At 45.0% G+C, this 17,583-nt stretch overlaps 1 protein-coding gene across 3 annotated transcripts in view; it reads left to right on the top strand.

The window, feature by feature from the left end:
- Positions 1-17,583, top strand: part of VWA5B1 (von Willebrand factor A domain containing 5B1) — a 108,968-nt gene that overhangs the window by 19,283 nt on the left and 72,102 nt on the right. For all 3 annotated transcript variants that reach the window (XM_073656213.1, XM_073656212.1, XM_073656214.1), the window contains exons 2-3: positions 15,718-15,875; positions 16,486-16,647. In XM_073656213.1, the coding sequence (XP_073512314.1) occupies positions 15,737-15,875; positions 16,486-16,647 (301 nt within the window). In that variant the 5' untranslated portion in view covers positions 15,718-15,736. The remainder of the gene's footprint in view (positions 1-15,717; positions 15,876-16,485; positions 16,648-17,583) is intronic.

Raw genomic sequence — 17,583 nt, 5'->3', positions numbered from 1 at the left:
CCGAGAGGCTCCACAGGCCTCTACGGGGTTCTCGCCATTCGAACTCCTGTATGGCCAACATCCGCGAGGTCTCCTGGATGTAGCAAAGGAAACCTGGGAAGCCGAAGTCACACCCCACAGAAGAGTCATCGAGCACGTCGCTCTGATGCAGGAGAGGATTGCGAAGGTGATGCCCATCGTAAAAGAACATCTCCACGCACAAGCGGTGAAGGCCAGGGTCTACAACTGTCTCAGCCAGAGTGCGGCAATTCAATCCTGGTGCCAAAGTCCTCGTTCTGATACCTACCGTGGAAAGCCAAGTGGCCTACAGAGGTGGAGTCGGCCTTTCAAAAGATGAAGGTGGCGCTGTGTAAGCTACCGGTCCTTGTGGCCCCCGACTTTAAGAAAGAATTTATACTGCAAACGGACGCCTCGGATGTCGGTTTGGGAGCAGTCCTTTCCCACAAGATACACGGGGTGGAGCACCCTGTTCTCTACCTGAGTAGGAAGCTGCCCTCATGTGAAAGGAATTATGCAGTCATAGAGAAGGAGTGCTTGGCCATAAAGTGGGCGGTGGACACATTACGGTACTATCTGATAGGACGTAAGTTTAGATTGGTATCCGACCATGCCCCACTCAGATGGCTGAGGGAAACAAAGGGTAAAAATGCCAGCATCCCCCTCTGGTTTTTAGCCCTACAGGATTATAACTTCCTTGTAGAACATAGAGCAGGGAGGTTACATGGTAATGTTGATGACCTATCGAGAATCTCCTGTCTGGCAGTAGAAGGTGCCAAGCCCCATGGCTTTAGGCAGAGGGGGGAGGTATGTAAGGTGGCTAATGGTCGCATAGTCGATGGGAGGTATGTGTCACAGAGATGGCTGGTCTCTGTGATGTAACCCAGAGTATTTTTCTAGTGCATGCATGCACTAAGAGGTCTAATTGGTGCACCTGGGAGCCGGGTTACGGGTTGCTAGGAGAAAATGGATGGGTCCAGCAACCCACATACCTCACCTCTGGGTGTGGTTACCAGCCTATATAGTGGAGGCTGTTGTTTTGCATAATGCCACCCGCACAAAAAGTAAAGTTTATACTCGCCTATATCGAGCGACCAAGTCCTCTTTTGCCATGCAGTGCGGTAATATCATTGAGCCTCCTGCCTCGCTTACGTCAGCTTGTGAGCCGGGATGGCGAGCGATGGCTCCCTGCTCCACCGCAGCGTCTGTATCCTGCTGACAATGATACAGTTTAAGGTTGGCCCTCAGCCACCTCCGTGGCCCCCGCCCTCATGCTGCACCGGCTGTATGGCACGGTTATGTAGCCACAGTATGTATTATGCAAACACTGTAAGGCAGTGACGTATAGGCACAGAATGGCGGTGTATTGTAGACATTCTATGGCAGTATTATGTAGCGGTATTTTATGTAGACATCATATTGCCTTGTTGTGTAGATCTTGCCGTCTATAACAGTAATGTATGTAGACACTGTATGACACTATTATTCAGGCACTTTATGCCAGTAATAGTATCTTGTAACCATTGTATGGCAGTATCGTGTAGGGATTGTATGGAAGTATTAAGTAGACATTTTTTTCTGTAATCTAAAGGAATTATGTGGCAGTATTCGGTAGGCACAATGTGGCAGCACATTGCTGTCAGTACATCACAGTATGATATAGGCATTGTATGACAGTATTAATGTTATATGGCAGTTTTATGCAGAACCGGTGTAGACTGTATGGCAGTATCATGTACTGCCTGTTTGTCAGTATTTGTTGAACTATCTATTTTATGTTATCAGCAAAAAAGTGTAAAAGCCATCCCACCGCAACAAGGTGTGCCTAATCTGGATGATCCCTATCTTTTAATATCTCACCGCGCTGTGAGGCAGAGCCAGACCCGGATCTAACCGTGTTTTTCTGCAGTTTCTTAGGGGATGAGGCTGCCCTCTTGGGCTGTGCATCTTGTCTATGCGGTCTGCTTGGGCTGTGCATCTCGTCTATGCAGTCTGCTTGGGCTGTGCATCTTGTCTATGCAGTCTGCTTGGGCTGTGCATCTCGTCTATGCAGTCTGCTTGGGCTGTGCATCTCGTCTATGCGGTCTGCTTGGGCTGTGCATCTTGTCTATGCAGTCTGCTTGCGCCGTGCATCTTGTCTATGCAGTCTGCTTGGGCCGTGCATCTTGTCTATGCAGTCTGCTTGGGCCGTGCATCTCGTCTATGTAGTCTGCTTGGGCTGTGCATCTCGTCTATGTGGTCTGCTTGGGCCGTGCATCTCGTCTATGCGGTCTGCTTGGGCTGTGCATCTCGTCTATGCGGTCTGCTTGGGCCGTGCATCTTGTCTATGCGGTCTGCTTGGGCTGTGCATCTCGTCTATGCGGTCTGCTTGGGCCGTGCATCTCGTCTATGCGGTCTGCTTGGGCCGTGCATCTCGTCTATGCGGTCTGCTTGGGCCGTGCATCTCGTCTATGCGGTCTGCTTGGGCCGTGCATCTCGTCTATGCGGTCTGCTTGGGCCGTGCATCTCGTCTATGCGGTCTGCTTGGGCCGTGCATCTCGTCTATGCGGTCTGCTTGGGCCGTGCATCTCGTCTATGTAGTTTTCCCAAACAGGTCCAGGTACTTCTCTGCCCCCGTCTATGTTGAGCCCTGCTCGCACATAGTGAGGGGAGACACTAGAGTTAGGGACCATCCTGATGGGGTGCACCTAGTCGCGGCGGGATCTCTTTTACGCTTTTTTGATCAGCTTCATCCCCCATGTTACCCATATGTGTTACTATTTATGTGCCGAAGGGTTTCTATGCTCAGTTTTCATTCTAGGTTACATTTGTCTGTTAATAGCCGCAGTGTGAACGTGCACCTACACAGGCGTGTCGACCCTTTTGTTTTTTTTGCGGCGGTCGAGCCTGAAAACATTTTATTCTTTCTGAACTAAAAAATGCTGCAGTAATTCTGCACTAAAAATGCATAAAAAAGGGAAAAACATAAATGCAGCAAAAATACAATAATCAGAGCAGATTGCTTTTGCACGTTTCGGTGTGGACACCTTCAGGTATTGCGTTTTCACACATGGGAACATGACCTAACACATGCAGATTGTAGTTAGCAGGGAGAAGACATTGGGGCGGTAATTAATGCTTCATATGGCGGTAATGAGCGGCTGCACTCCTGGTCATTTGCATTGAACAGATAATGACAACCTGGCGCCCACAGACCCAGGTACTATAGCAAATGGTGCAGCTTAGAGCCTGAAGTCTCCGGGATTCTTACATAGGGCTGATCATAGTAATCCAGGCTTCTTTATACCGCAAGAGTCATCACCATCAGAACATAAAGGGGGATAATGTGCAGGTTTGTGTTCTGCAACGTTCACCATGAATTCTATCTTCAAGATAAGTGTGACAACCTATTTTATTAGTAAAATATTCAAACTTACTGCTGTTTGCAATAAAACGAGATGTTTTCACATATTTTACGTTGTTCTTGTTTTATTGTTTTTGTTTTTTTTTGCAGGTTATAACAGCCAGAGACGTTCTATTAAGTACTAAAGACACTGAGACTACAAGATTCCCGCACTGCAAATTTAGTTTATTAGTAACAGTTCCAAACTTTCTGCTGTTTTTGCAATAAAACAAGTTGTGTTCAGATGCATTGTTCTTGTTTTATTGGTTTATTGCAGGTTATAACAGCCAGAGACGCTCTATTAAGTACTAAAGTTGCTGAGACTGCACACACTTTACAAACTTTCTGCTGTTTGCAATAAACCACTAATGCGAGTTGTGCTCTGATATTTACATTGTTCTTGGTTTATTGCAGGTTATAACAGCGAGTAGAGAATACACTAAGTACCAAAGACTCAAAGACTGCAAGAGTCCCCGTTACAAATGCAGTTTATTAGTAAAATTTACAAACTTTCTGCTGTTTTGCAATGAAACAAGTTGTGTTCAGATACATTGCTCTTATTTTATTGGTTCATTGCAGGTTATAACAGCCAGAAACACTCTATCAAGTACTAAAGACACTGAGACTGCAAGAGACCCCCATTGCAAATTCAGTTTAGTAAGATTTACAAACTGTCTGCACTAATCCAATAAAACGAGTTGTATTCAGATATTTTCAGTGTTCTTGTTTTATTGGTTTACTGCAGGTTAGAACAGCCAGAGAGACTCTACTGTGTACTAAAGACGCTGAAACTGCAGTCAGTAAGAGTGGTGAATTTGGAGAAACCACTCCAAATTAACAACAAAATGCCACTTTTATTGACTTCTGAGGTCTCAGCATCTATAGTACTTAGTAAAGCCTCTCCGGCTGTTATAACCTGCTGCACCTCTGGCTGTCATAACCTGCTACTGATGCATCACCAAACAAGGGCGTTCCTGAAGCTGGATGTGAATGGGTGAATAATCCTCAGACTGCAGTAGTCAATAACGCTAATGTGGGCGAATAATTTTGATTGTTGCCTTCTTATGGGGCAGAGGGTCCGCCAGGCTTGGGGGGGCTTTGTCATGACTGCTTCTTCTGCACCCCCTATGCCTGTAAACATCTGGGCTCCTCCTCTCCGTTCCTCTCTGAGGCCGTGATTGACAAGTCAGGGAGTTTTCCTGCCGCAGATCTCGGGCGGTAGTGACGGATGCGGGAGCCTCGGTTCTGCATGATGGAGAAGATCAGGCAGAGCGCGGCGGAAGGCGGAGAAGGAAGACATGTAAACAGCAACCACGGGGAATATCATCCATAATCGCTGGCTATTAAAATGTGCGAAGTTTTATTTTTATTCTGCATTTTATTTTTTCTGAATTACCCCTTGACGGTTAATGGCCGATCGTAAAATGCCCACAGGGGCTAACAGCGAGGACATAACACGATAACGAGTCCATAATATAATGACCCCCGCGATAATCATCAGTAATAATGCTGCATCTGAGGTCGGGATTTATAGAGGCCCGTGGGCGCGATAGTCTGCAGGGGAATGATGCGACCGTCTGTGCTCCTGTCACTGTAACAATAGATGTAACTCCAGCCGCCCTCCAGTCACACAGACGATTATTCCTCAAAGAATAGATGAATGATCTCTTCCCGCAGATATTATTCTTAACATTGATCCGTAAATTACCAAGATCTCAGCGCTGAGCGATAGCACCGGACAAAAGGAGTTCATCATGGTCTGAAAATCACTGCCCAAACAATGGGCCTTTATATACAGCCTGCAAAAGAGAAAATGCATGCAATAGCCAGCAGGGGGTGGTATTATATGTTATATTCTTATAAATAGTGGGCAGTATTATAGTAGTTATATTCTTGTATATAGGGAGCAGTATTATAGTAGTTATATTCTTGTACATAGGGAGCAGTATTATAGTAGTTATATTCTTGTACATAGGGGGCAGTATTATAGTAGTTATATTCTTGTACATAGGAGCAGTATTATAGTAGTTATATTCTTGTACATAGGAGCAGTATTATAGTAGTTATATTCTTGTACATAGGAGGCAGTATTATAGTAGTTATATTCTTGTACATAGGGGCAGTATTATAGTAGTTATATTCTTGTACATAGGAGCAGTATTATAGTAGTTATATTCTTGTACATAGGGAGCAGTATTATAGTAGTTATATTCTTGTACATAGGGGGCAGTATTATAGTAGTTATATTCTTGTACATAGGAGCAGTATTATAGTAGTTATATTCTTGTACATAGGAGGCAGTATTATAGTAGTTATATTCTTGTACATAGGGGGCAGTATTATAGTAGTTATATTCTTGTACATATGGGGCTGTATTATAGTAGTTATATTCTTGTACATAGCGGCAGTATTATAGTAGTTATATTCTTGTACATAGGGGGCAGTATTATAGTAGTTATATTCTTGTACATAGGGGGCAGTATTATAGTAGTTATATTCTTGTACATAGGGGGCAGTATTATAGTAGTTATATTCTTGTATATAGGGGGCTGTATTATAGTAGTTATATTCTTGTACATAGCGGCAGTATTATAGTAGTTATATTCTTGTACATATGGGGCTGTATTATAGTAGTTATATTCTTGTACATATGGGGCTGTATTATAGTAGTTATATTCTTGTACATAGGGGGCAGTATTATAGTATTTATATTCTTATACATAGGGGCAGTATTATAGTAGTTATATTCTTGTACATATGGGGCTGTATTATAGTAGTTATATTCTTGTACATAGGGGGCAGTATTATAGTAGTTATATTCTTGTACATAGGAGCAGTATTATAGTAGTTATATTCTTTTACATAGGGGCAATATTATAGTAGTTATATTCTTTTACATAGGGGCAGTATTATAGTAGTTATATTCTTGTACATAGGGGCAGTATTATAGTAGTTATATTCTTGTACATAGGGAGCAGTATTATAGTAGTTTATATTCATTTACATAGGGGCAGTATTATAGTAGTTATATTCTTGTACATAGGGAGCAGTATTATAGTAGTTATATTCTTGTACATAGGGGCAGGATTATAGTAGTTATATTCTTGTATATAGAGGGCAGTATTATAGTAGTTATATTCTTGTACATAGGAGGCAGGATTATAATAGTTATATACTTGTACATAGAGGGCAGTATTATAGTAGTTATATTCTTGTACATAGAGGGCAGTATTATAGTAGTTATATTCTTGTACATAGAGGGCCTTATTATAGTAGTTATATTCTTGTACATAGGGGGCAGTATTATAGTAGTTATATTCTTGTACATAGGGGGCAGTATTATACTAGTTATATTCTTGTACATAGGGGGCAGTATTATACTAGTTATATTCTTGTACATAGGGGGCAGTATTATACTAGTTATATTCTTGTACATAGGGGGCAGTATTATAGTAGTTATATTCTTGTACATAGGGGGCAGTATTATAGTAGTTATATTCTTGTACATAGGGAGCAGTATTATAGTAGTTATATTCTTGTACATAGGGGCAGTATTATAGTAGTTATATTCTTGTACATAGGAGCAGTATTATAGTAGTTATATTCCTGTACATAGGGGCAGTATTATAGTAGTTATATTCCTGTACATAGGGGCAGTATTATAGTAGTTATATTCTGGTACATAGGAGCAGTATTATAGTAGTTATATTCTTGTACATAGGGAGCAGTATTATAGTAGTTATATTCTTGTACATAGGGGGCAGTATTATAGTAGTTATATTCTTGTGCATAGGAGCAGTATTATAGTAGTTATATTCTTGTACATAGGAGGCAGTATTATAGTAGTTATATTCTTGTACATAGGGGGCAGTATTATAGTAGTTATATTCTTGTACATATGGGGCTGTATTATAGTAGTTATATTCTTGTACATAGCGGCAGTATTATAGTAGTTATATTCTTGTACATAGGGGGCAGTATTATAGTAGTTATATTCTTGTACATAGGGGGCAGTATTATAGTAGTTATATTCTTGTACATAGGGGGCTGTATTACAGTAGTTATATTCTTGTACATAGCGGCAGTATTATAGTAGTTATATGCTTGTACATATGGGGCTGTATTATAGTAGTTATATTCTTGTACATATGGGGCTGTATTATAGTAGTTATATTCTTGTACATAGGGGGCAGTATTATAGTATTTATATTCTTATACATAGTGGCTGTATTATAGTAGTTATATTCTTGTACATATGGGGCTGTATTATAGTAGTTATATTCTTGTACATAGGGGGCAGTATTATAGTAGTTATATTCTTGTACATAGGAGCAGTATTATAGTAGTTATATTCTTTTACATAGGGGCAATATTATAGTAGTTATATTCTTTTACATAGGGGCAGTATTATAGTAGTTATATTCTTGTACATAGGGGCAGTATTATAGTAGTTATATTCTTGTACATAGGGAGCAGTATTATAGTAGTTTATATTCATTTACATAGGGGCAGTATTATAGTAGTTATATTCTTGTACATAGGGAGCAGTATTATAGTAGTTATATTCTTGTACATAGGGGCAGGATTATAGTAGTTATATTCTTGTATATAGAGGGCAGTATTATAGTAGTTATATTCTTGTACATAGGAGGCAGGATTATAATAGTTATATACTTGTACATAGAGGGCAGTATTATAGTAGTTATATTCTTGTACATAGAGGGCAGTATTATAGTAGTTATATTCTTGTACATAGGAGCAGTATTATAGTAGTTATATTCTTGTATATAGGGAGCAGTATTATAGTAGTTATATTCTTGTACATAGGGGCAGTATTATAGTAGTTATATTCTTGTACATAGGGGGCAGTATTATATTAGCTATATTCTTGTACATAGGGGCAGGATTATAGTAGTTATATTCTTGTACATAGGGGCAGGATTATAGTAGGTATATTCTTGTACATAGGGGGCAGTATTATAGTAGGTATATTCTTGTACATAGGGAGCAGTATTATAGTAGTTATATTCTTGTACATAGGGGGCAGTAATATAGTAGGTATATTCTTGTACATAGGGGCAGTATTATAGTAGGTATATTCCTGTACATAGGGGGCAGTATTATAGTAGTTATATTCTGGTACATAGGAGCAGTATTATAGTAGTTATATTCTTGTACATAGGAGCAGTATTATAGTAGTTATATTCTTGTACATAGGAGCAGTATTATAGCAGTTATATTCCTGTACATAGGAGCAGTATTATAGTAGTTATATTCTTGTACATAGGAACAGTATTATAGTAGTTATATTCTTGTACATAGGGGGCAGTATTATAGTAGTTATATTCTTGTACATAGGAGCAGTATTATAGTAGTTATATTCTTGTACATAGGAGCAGTATTATAGTAGTTATATTCTTGTACATAGGGGGCAGTATTATAGTAGTTATATTCTTGTACATAGGGGCAGTATTATAGTAGTTATATTCTTGTACATAGGGGGCAGTATTATAGTAGTTATATTCTTGTACATAGGAGCAGTATTATAGTAGTTATATTCTTGTACATAGGGGACAGTATTATTGTAGTTATATTCTTGTACATAGGGGGCAGTATTATAGTAGTTATATTCTGGTACATAGGAGCAGTATTATAGTAGTTATATTCTTGTACATAGGGGGCAGTATTATTGTAGTTATATTCTTGTACATAGGAGCAGTATTATAGTAGTTATATTCTTGTACATAGGGGGCAGTATTATAGTAGTTATATTCTTGTACATAGGGGGCAGTATTATAGTAGTTATATTCTTGTACATAGGGGCAGTATTATAGTAGTTATATTCTTGTACATAGGGGGCAGTATTATAGTAGTTATATTCTTGTACATAGGGGGCAGTATTATAGTGGTTGTGCTCTTAGTGGTACACACGGTCTTCTCTTCCTGGCAGTGCGCGGTTCTGTGATTCCCGGTGTTTGCCTTTATATATAATCACATTGTTTTCTGTCTCTTTGGAGAACACCGCTCTCCTCTGTAAATTATATGAAATGACTTTCATTCTTTCACTGTTTCCAGGGAGTTGGTTTTTTCTATTCATGAAACTTAATGTGGATAATAATTATAGGATCTGCGCAGCCGGTTATTCTGAAATTGCAGGATCCCGCACGTTTCTCCATCTCTGTCTTTAGCTAAGAATCAGGCCAGTGAAGTAGAGAAGGTCGGGTTTTCTCCTCTCAGCCAATCAGATCCCTTCTTACATTCTGTTATTTACAGTAAAAAAATAAAATTAACTGGATTGTGATTGGTTGCTCTTATTGGCCCCTCCCAGACCAGATGTTAATTGTATAAATTAATTTCAGTGTAATTTATTTGTGTTTTTCTTTTTAATATTCATGACCTCAAACAGCCGCAGAATCTGGTGTCTTCTCTTGTCTTACACTCGGGGGGAGTCACTTTGCTTCCCCGGTGGGAGTTCAGCCATCGTTTTACTAATCTCCAAACAACACTTATTCTTTTAATAGATGCAGATTTTCTCATAATGTTCCTTATTGTCAAGAATGTAAGAAACTATGAAATAGTTACAACAACCAGATAAACTGCTGGTTTCCTTTACTTAGAGTCTCTGGAATCATAAAGCTGAGATCTGAATGGTTTGGATAGAAAACACCTCTACTTATTCTTTGTATTAGTTTTCTGAAAACTTCTCCCTTATCCCCATCCAGATTTATACATGAACCACAGAAACGGTGAAATCCCTGTGTACACACAATCATGGCCGAAAGTGTTGGCCCCCTTTAAATTGTTCTAGAAAATGAAGTATTTCTCCCAGAACACCAAAATCCTTTGGTAATCTTCAGATTTCATGATGCCTTGCACACAGTCAAGACACCCAGTGCCAGAAGCAGCAAAACAACCCCAAAACATCTGTGACCCTCCACCATATTTGACTGTCGGTACGGTGTTCTTTTCTTTGTAGTCCTCATTGTATTTTCGATAAACAATAGAATGATGTGCTTTACCAAAAAACTCTATCTAGGTCTCATCTGTCCACAAGACGCTTTCCCAGAAGGATTTTAGCTTACTCACGTACATTTTGGCAAACTTCAGTCTAGTTTTTTTATGTCTGTGTCCTCCGATCGTCCGGGGTCTCCTGCTATAGCGTTTCATTTCATTCACAAGTGGACGGACAGTTCGCGCTGACAATGATGCACCCTGAGCCTGCAGGACAGCTGAAATTTCTTTGCCACTTGATTGGGGCTTCTTATCCATCATCCGGACTATCCTGCGTTACAACCTTTCATCAGTTTATCTCTGCCGTCCACGTCAAGGGAGATTAGCTGCAGCACCATGGGTTGTAAACTTCTTGATTATGTTGTGCATTGTGAACAAAGGAACATCAAGATCTCTGGAGATGTACTTGTAACATTGAGATTGTAGATATTGTTCAACAATTTTGGTTCTCAAGTCCTCAGACAGTTCTCTTCTCCTCTTTCTGTTCTCCATGCTCAGTGTGGCACACAGACACACAATGCAGAGATTGAGGCAACTTCTCCCCTTTTTATCTGGTGTCAGGTGTGATTTTCATATTGTCCACACCTGTTACTTGCCAGAGGTGAGTGTGAACGAGCATCACATGCTGGAAACAAAGTTATTTACCCACAATTTTGGAAAGGTGACAACAATTGTGTCCGGCCCATTTTGGGGTTTTGTGTAAAATTATGTTTAATTTGCCTTTTTTTCTTAGTTTTTTTTGTGTTGTTCCAATATACACAAAGGAAACAAAACCTGTGTATAACAAAATGTGGGGCATTGTGATAATGTTCTGGGAGAAATACTTCATTTTCTGGAAAAAAAATCAAGGGTGCCAACACTTTTAGCCATGACTGTACATTACATTACTGATTCTGAGTTACATCCTGTTTATACCCCAGAGCTGCACTCACTATTCTGCTGGTGGAGTCACTGTGTACATACATTACATTACTGATCCTGAGTTACCTCCTGTATTATACCCCAGAGCTGCACTCACTATTCTGCTGGTGCAGTCACTGTGTACATACATTACTGATCCTGAGTTACCTCCTGTATTATACCCCAGAGCTGCACTCACTATTCTGCTGGTGCAGTCACTGTGTACATACATTACATTACTGATCCTGAGTTACCTCCTGTATTATACTCCAGAGCTGCACTCACTATTCTGCTGGTGCAGTCACTGTGTACATACATTACATTACTGATCCTGAGTTACATCCTGTATTATACTCCAGAGCTGCACTCACTATTCTGTTGGTGCATTCACTGTGTACATACATTACATTACTGATCCTGAGTTACATCCTGTATTATACTCCAGAGCTGCACTCGCTATTCTGCTGGTGCAGTCACTGTGTACATACATTACATTACTGATCCTGAGTTACATCCTGTATTATACTCCAGAGCTGCACTCACTATTCTGCTGGTGCAGTCACTGTGTACATACATTACATTACTGATCCTGAGTTACCTCCTGTATTATACTCCAGAGCTGCACTCACTATTCTGCTGGTGCAGTCACTGTGTACATACATTACATTACTGATCCTGTACTGATCCTGAGTTACATCCTGTATTATACTCCAGAGCTGCACTCACTATTCTGCTGGTGGAGTCACTGTGTACATACATTACATTACTGATCCTGAGTTACATCCTGTATTATACTCCAGAGCTGCACTCACTATTCTGCTGGTGGAGTCACTGTGTACATACATTACATTACTGATCCTGAGTTACATCCTGTATTATACTCCAGAGCTGCGCTCACTATTCTGCTGGTGCAGTCACTGTGTACATACATTACATTACATTACTGATCCTGAGTTACATCCTGTATTATACTCCAGAGCTGCACTCACTATTCTGCTGGTGGAGTCACTGTGCACATACATTACTGATCCTGAGTTACCTCCTGTATTATACCCCAGAGCTGCACTCACTATTGTGCTGGTGCAGTCACTGTGTACATACATTACATTACTGATCCTGAGTTACCTCCTGTATTATACTCCAGAGCTGCACTCACTATTCAACAGACTTCAGAGCTGACATCTCCTGCCATTCCTTCTGCTCTTTTAGGACTAATTTGCAGTTTCTGCAGGCAGTTTAGGGCGCAGTGTCCATATAATTTGTGCCCCATTGTTTGTGGGAGGTTTTCCGTTCTCTATAAATCCTCCCCTGTATTTTGCAGTTGCTGTCAGTTGTTGCTTATTATCACTGTCATCTGCTGTATGACAATATTCGGACACCTCCCAGAAGTAGGGGCAGCAGCCGGTGATTGATCAGAGTGTGATATCGGGTGGTATCAGGCAGAGACGCTGAGTTGTCAGGCAGTGGAGGGAAGACCCTAATAGCTCCAGACTCTTTCTTGCCGTCCCTTCCACGCCGCCCTCTCCACCCAACCTTCTCCATGTCGCCTTCTCCTTGCCGCTCTCTCCACGCCGCCTTCTCAACGTCGCCTTCTCCACGCCGCCCTCTCTGCGCCGAACTTCTTCTTGCCGCCCTCTTCACGGTGCCTTCTTCTTGCCGCCCTCTCTGTCGCCTTCTCCTTGCCGCCCTCTCCATGCCGCCTTCTCCTTGCCGCTCTCTCCATGCCGCCTTCTCCATGCCGCGCTCTCCATGCCTCCTTCTTCTTGCCGCCCTCTCCATGCCGCCTTCTCCTTGCCGCCCTCTCCATGCCGCCCTCTCCATGCCGCCTTCTCCTTGCCGCCCTCTCCATGCCGCCTTCTCCTTGCCGCGTTCTCCATGCTGCCTTCTCCTTGCCTCGCTCTCCATGCCGCCTTCTCCTTGCTGCCCTCTCAATGCCTCCTTCTCCATGCCTCCTTCTCCTTGCCGCGCTCTCCATGCCGCCTTCTCCTTGCCGCGTTCTCCATGCCGCCTTCTCCTTGCCTCGCTCTCCATGCCGCCTTCTCCTTGCTGCCCTCTCAATGCCTCCTTCTCCTTGCCGCACTCTCCATGCCGCCATCTCCTTGCCGCTCTCTCCATGCCGCCTTCTCATTGCTGCCTTCTCCATGCCGCCTTCTCCTTGCCGCGCTCTCCATGCCGCCTTCTCCTTGCCGCCTTCTCCTTGCCACACTCTCCATGCCGCGCTCTCCATGCCGCTTTCTCCATGCCGCGCTCTCCATGCCGCCTTCTCCTTGACTCTCTCTCCATGCCGCCTTCTCCTTGCTTCCCTCTCCATGCCGACTTCTCCTTGCTGCCCTCTCCATGCCGCCTTCTCCTTGCCGCGCTCTCCATGCCGCCCTCTCCATGCTGCCCTCTCCATGCCGCCCTCTCCTTGCCGCCCTCTCCTTGCCGCCCTCTCCTTGCCGCCCTCTCCATGCCGCCTCCTCCATGACTCCTTCTCCTTGCCACACTCTCCATGCCGCCTTCTCCTTGACGCTCTCTCCGTGCCTCTCTCTCCATGCCGCCTTCTCCTTGCTTCCCTCTCCATGCCGCCTTCTCCTTGCTGCCCTCTCCATGCCGCCTTCTCCTTGCCGCGCTCTCCATGCCGCCCTCTCCTTGCCGCCCTCTCCTTGCCGCCCTCTCCATGCCGCCTCCTCCATGACTCCTTCTCCTTGCCACACTCTCCATGCCGCCTTCTCCTTGCCGTGCTCTCCATGCCGCCTTCTCCTTGACGCTCTCTCCGTGCCTCTCTCTCCATGCCTCCTTCTCCATGCCTCCTTCTCCTTGCCGCACTCTCCATGCCGCCTTCTCCTTGCTGCCCTCTCCATGCCGCCTTCTCCTTGCTGCCCTCTCAATGCCTCCTTCTCCATGCCTCCTTCTCCTTGCCGCCCTCTCCATGCCTCCTTCTCCATGCCTCCTTCTCCTTGCCGCCCTCTCCATGCCTTCTTCTCCATGCCTCCTTCTCCTTGCTGCCCTCTCCATGCCGCCTTCTCCTTGCTGCCCTCTCCATGCTGCCTTTTCCTTGCTGCCCTCTCCATGCCGCCTTCTCCTTGCCGCGCTCTCCATGCCGCCCTCTCCTTGCCGCCCTCTCCATGCCTCCTTCTCCATGCCTCCTTCTCCATGCCGCCTTCTCCTTGCCGCCCTCTCCATGCTGCCTTTTCCTTGCTGCCCTCTCCATGCCGCCTTCTCCTTGCCGCGCTCTCCATGCCGCCTTCTCCTTGCCGCGCTCTCCATGCCGTCCTCTCCGTGCCGCCCTCTCCGTGCCGCCTTCTCACTGCCACGCTCTCTATGCTGCCCTCTCCATGCCGCCTTCTCCTTGCCGCCCTCTCCATGCCGCCCTCTCCATGCCTCCTTCTCCATGCCTCCTTCTCCATGCCTCCTTCTCCATGCCTCCTCCATGCCTCCTTCTCTATGCCTCCTTCTCGATGCCGCCTTCTCCTTGCTGCCCTCTCCATGCCGCCTTCTCCTTGCCGCGCTCTCCATGCCGCCTTCTCCTTGCCGCTCTCTCCGTGCCGCCCTCTCCGTGCCGCCTTCTCACTGCCACGCTCTCTATGCCGCCCTCTTCATGACGCCTTCTCCTTGCCGCCCTCTCCATGCCGCCTTCTCACTGCCACGCTCTCTATGCTGCCCTCTCCATGCCGCCTTCTCCTTGCTGCCCTCTCCATGCTGCCTTTTCCTTGCTGCCCTCTCCATGCCACCTTCTCCTTGCCGTGCTCTCCATGCCGCCTTCTCCTTGCCGCGCTCTCCATGCCGCCTTCTCCTTGCCTCCCTCTCCGTGCCGTCCTCTCCGTGCCGTCCTCTCCGTGCCGTCCTCTCCGTGCCGTCCTCTCCGTGCCGTCCTCTCCGTGCCTCCCTCTCCGTGCCGTCCTCTCCGTGCCGCCCTCTCCGTGCCGCCCTCTCCGTGCCTCCCTCTCCGTGCCGCCCTCTCCGTGCCGTCCTCTCCGTGCCGCCCTCTCCATGTCTCCTTCTTCCTTCTCTCCTGCTGGGCAGACTGGACTAGTTGAAGCCATAGAAACAGTTCTCTATATCAGAAATACGGGTAAAATCCTCGACCTAGTGGCCAGTCTGCCACTGAAGACCTTGCCCATTTCACTTACTGAGTAGCCACAAATGCCCATCATAGCGGGTCCTCTAGAAACTCCAGAACAAGTCTGCCATGTCTCTCGCACCCTCCTGTGATGCCTCAGCGCACTGCGTCGGGCACTTTTGTGTTTTGTACAGGAGGAGTGGGGGAAGGGCAGTGACAACCTTTCAGAGCAGATTTCTGCTTCCCAAATGTGGTTGTCGTTCTTCCAGTTTCCGAAAAGATCTGATCCACCAGCTCTTGTTCTGAAAACTCCCAACATGTCCACAACTGATCGTCTGCAGCCTTCATTACTCAGTCTGTGATGTTTTTTTTTTTTCCCCACTAGGCCTGAACCAGGAGCCAAGATGCCCGGGCTGATGAATCGATTCACGGGCGCCCCCTTACCCCTGACATCGGCTGAGATAAGCGCCTGCGTCAGTGGCTACGCCCTGGGGATGACAGCCTCACTCACCTACAGCAACCCTGAGGCTCAGCCCGTAGAAGGTAATGTCTGATGTCTGCATCACCTGCAACAATAAGCTGAAATCAGAATGGAGCCCCAGAGCTGAAATCAGAATGGAGCCCCAGAGCTGAAATGAGAATGCAGCCCCAGAGCTGAAATGAGAATGCAGCCCCAGAGCTGAAATGAGAATGCAGCCCCAGAGCTGAAATGAGAATGCAGTCCCAGAGCTGAAATCAGAATGCAGCCCCAGAGCTGAAATCAGAATGGAGCCCCAGAGCTGAAATCAGACTGCAGCCCTGTGCTGAGGTCACTGATCTTGGGGTCAGGTTTATACAATAAGCAAAGTGGGTCTGCTTCCCCACATAATTTCTGCATACCGCCACATAGTGCTCAGATAATACCGCCATACACAGGCCGCATAATATACAATATCCCAGTAATTCTGCCTTACAGTGCCACATTATAATGCCGCGTAGTCCCCTATAATACAGTCATACCCCATTATACAATACTTGGTCTCCGATGTGACCAGTCAGCGTCACAAGTATCCGAATCCCGACCTAGATGAACACAGGGGCACACAGAGCACAGCACTCCTGCAGGTGGGAGGTGGTATCACGCCGTGGATTGACTGTCCCCCTTTTCCCGCAGCGCTCTTCGTGTTTCCCCTGAATGAGCACACGGTGGTCGTCGGCTTCGAGGCCGTTATCGGCAGGAGAATCGTCACCGTCCAGATTAAGGACAAAGCAAAAATGGACGAATCCTACTATGATTACTGCAGCTTGTCCAGCGGGAGACTGCCCGACGGGAACGGTGAGAGCGGCCGGACCGCACCGCCATGACGGGTATCTCATCCCAGCTTGATCACTGCAGACAGAGACCGTGTATCTAATCCTCTCCTGTGTGATCCTGTCTGCTGAGCCGTGTATCTAATCCTCTCCTGTGCGATACTGTCTGCTGAGCCGTGTATCTAATCCCATCCTGTGTGATACTGTCTGCTGAGCCGTGTATCTAATCCTCTCCTGTGTGATACTGTCTGCTGAGCCGTGTATCTAATCCTATCCTGTGTGATACTGTCTGCTGAGCCGTGTATCTAATCCTCTCCTGTGTGATACTGTCTGCTGAGCCGTGTATCTAATCCTCTCCTGTGTGATACTGTCTGCTGAGCCGTGTATCTAATCCTCTCCTGTGTGATACTGTCTGCTGAGCCGTGTATCTAATCCTCTCCTGTGCGATACTGTCTGCTGAGCTGTGTATCTAATCCTATCCTGTGTGATACTTGTATCTAATCCTCTCCTGTGTGATAATCTCTGCTGACCGTGTATCTAATCCTCTCCTGTGTGATACTGACTGCTGAGCTGTGTATCTAATCCTATCCTGTGTGATACTGACTGCTGAGCCGTGTATCTAATCCTATCCTGTGTGATACTGACTGCTGAGCCGTGTATCTAATCATATCCTGTGTGATACTGTCTGCTGAGCCGTGTATCTAATCCTCTCCTGTGTGATACTGACTGCTGAGCCGTGTATCTAATCCTATCCTGTGTGATACTGACTGCTGAGCTGTGTATCTAATCATATCCTGTGTGATACTGACTGCTGAGCCGTGTATCTAATCCTCTCCTGTGTGATACTGACTGCTGAGCTGTGTATCTAATCCTCTCCTGTGTGATACTCTCTGCTGAGCCGTGTATCTAATCCCATCCTGTGTGATACTGTCTGCTGAGCTGTGTATCTAATCCTCTCCTG

The sequence above is a fragment of the Phyllobates terribilis genome, unplaced genomic scaffold (assembly GCF_046119375.1).
Source record: "Phyllobates terribilis strain yellow unplaced genomic scaffold, ASM4611937v1 Scaffold_12__6_contigs__length_324123572, whole genome shotgun sequence".
In the NCBI taxonomy this organism is placed as follows: domain Eukaryota; kingdom Metazoa; phylum Chordata; class Amphibia; order Anura; family Dendrobatidae; genus Phyllobates; species Phyllobates terribilis.
This window is presented reverse-complemented; position numbering and strand designations above follow the sequence as displayed.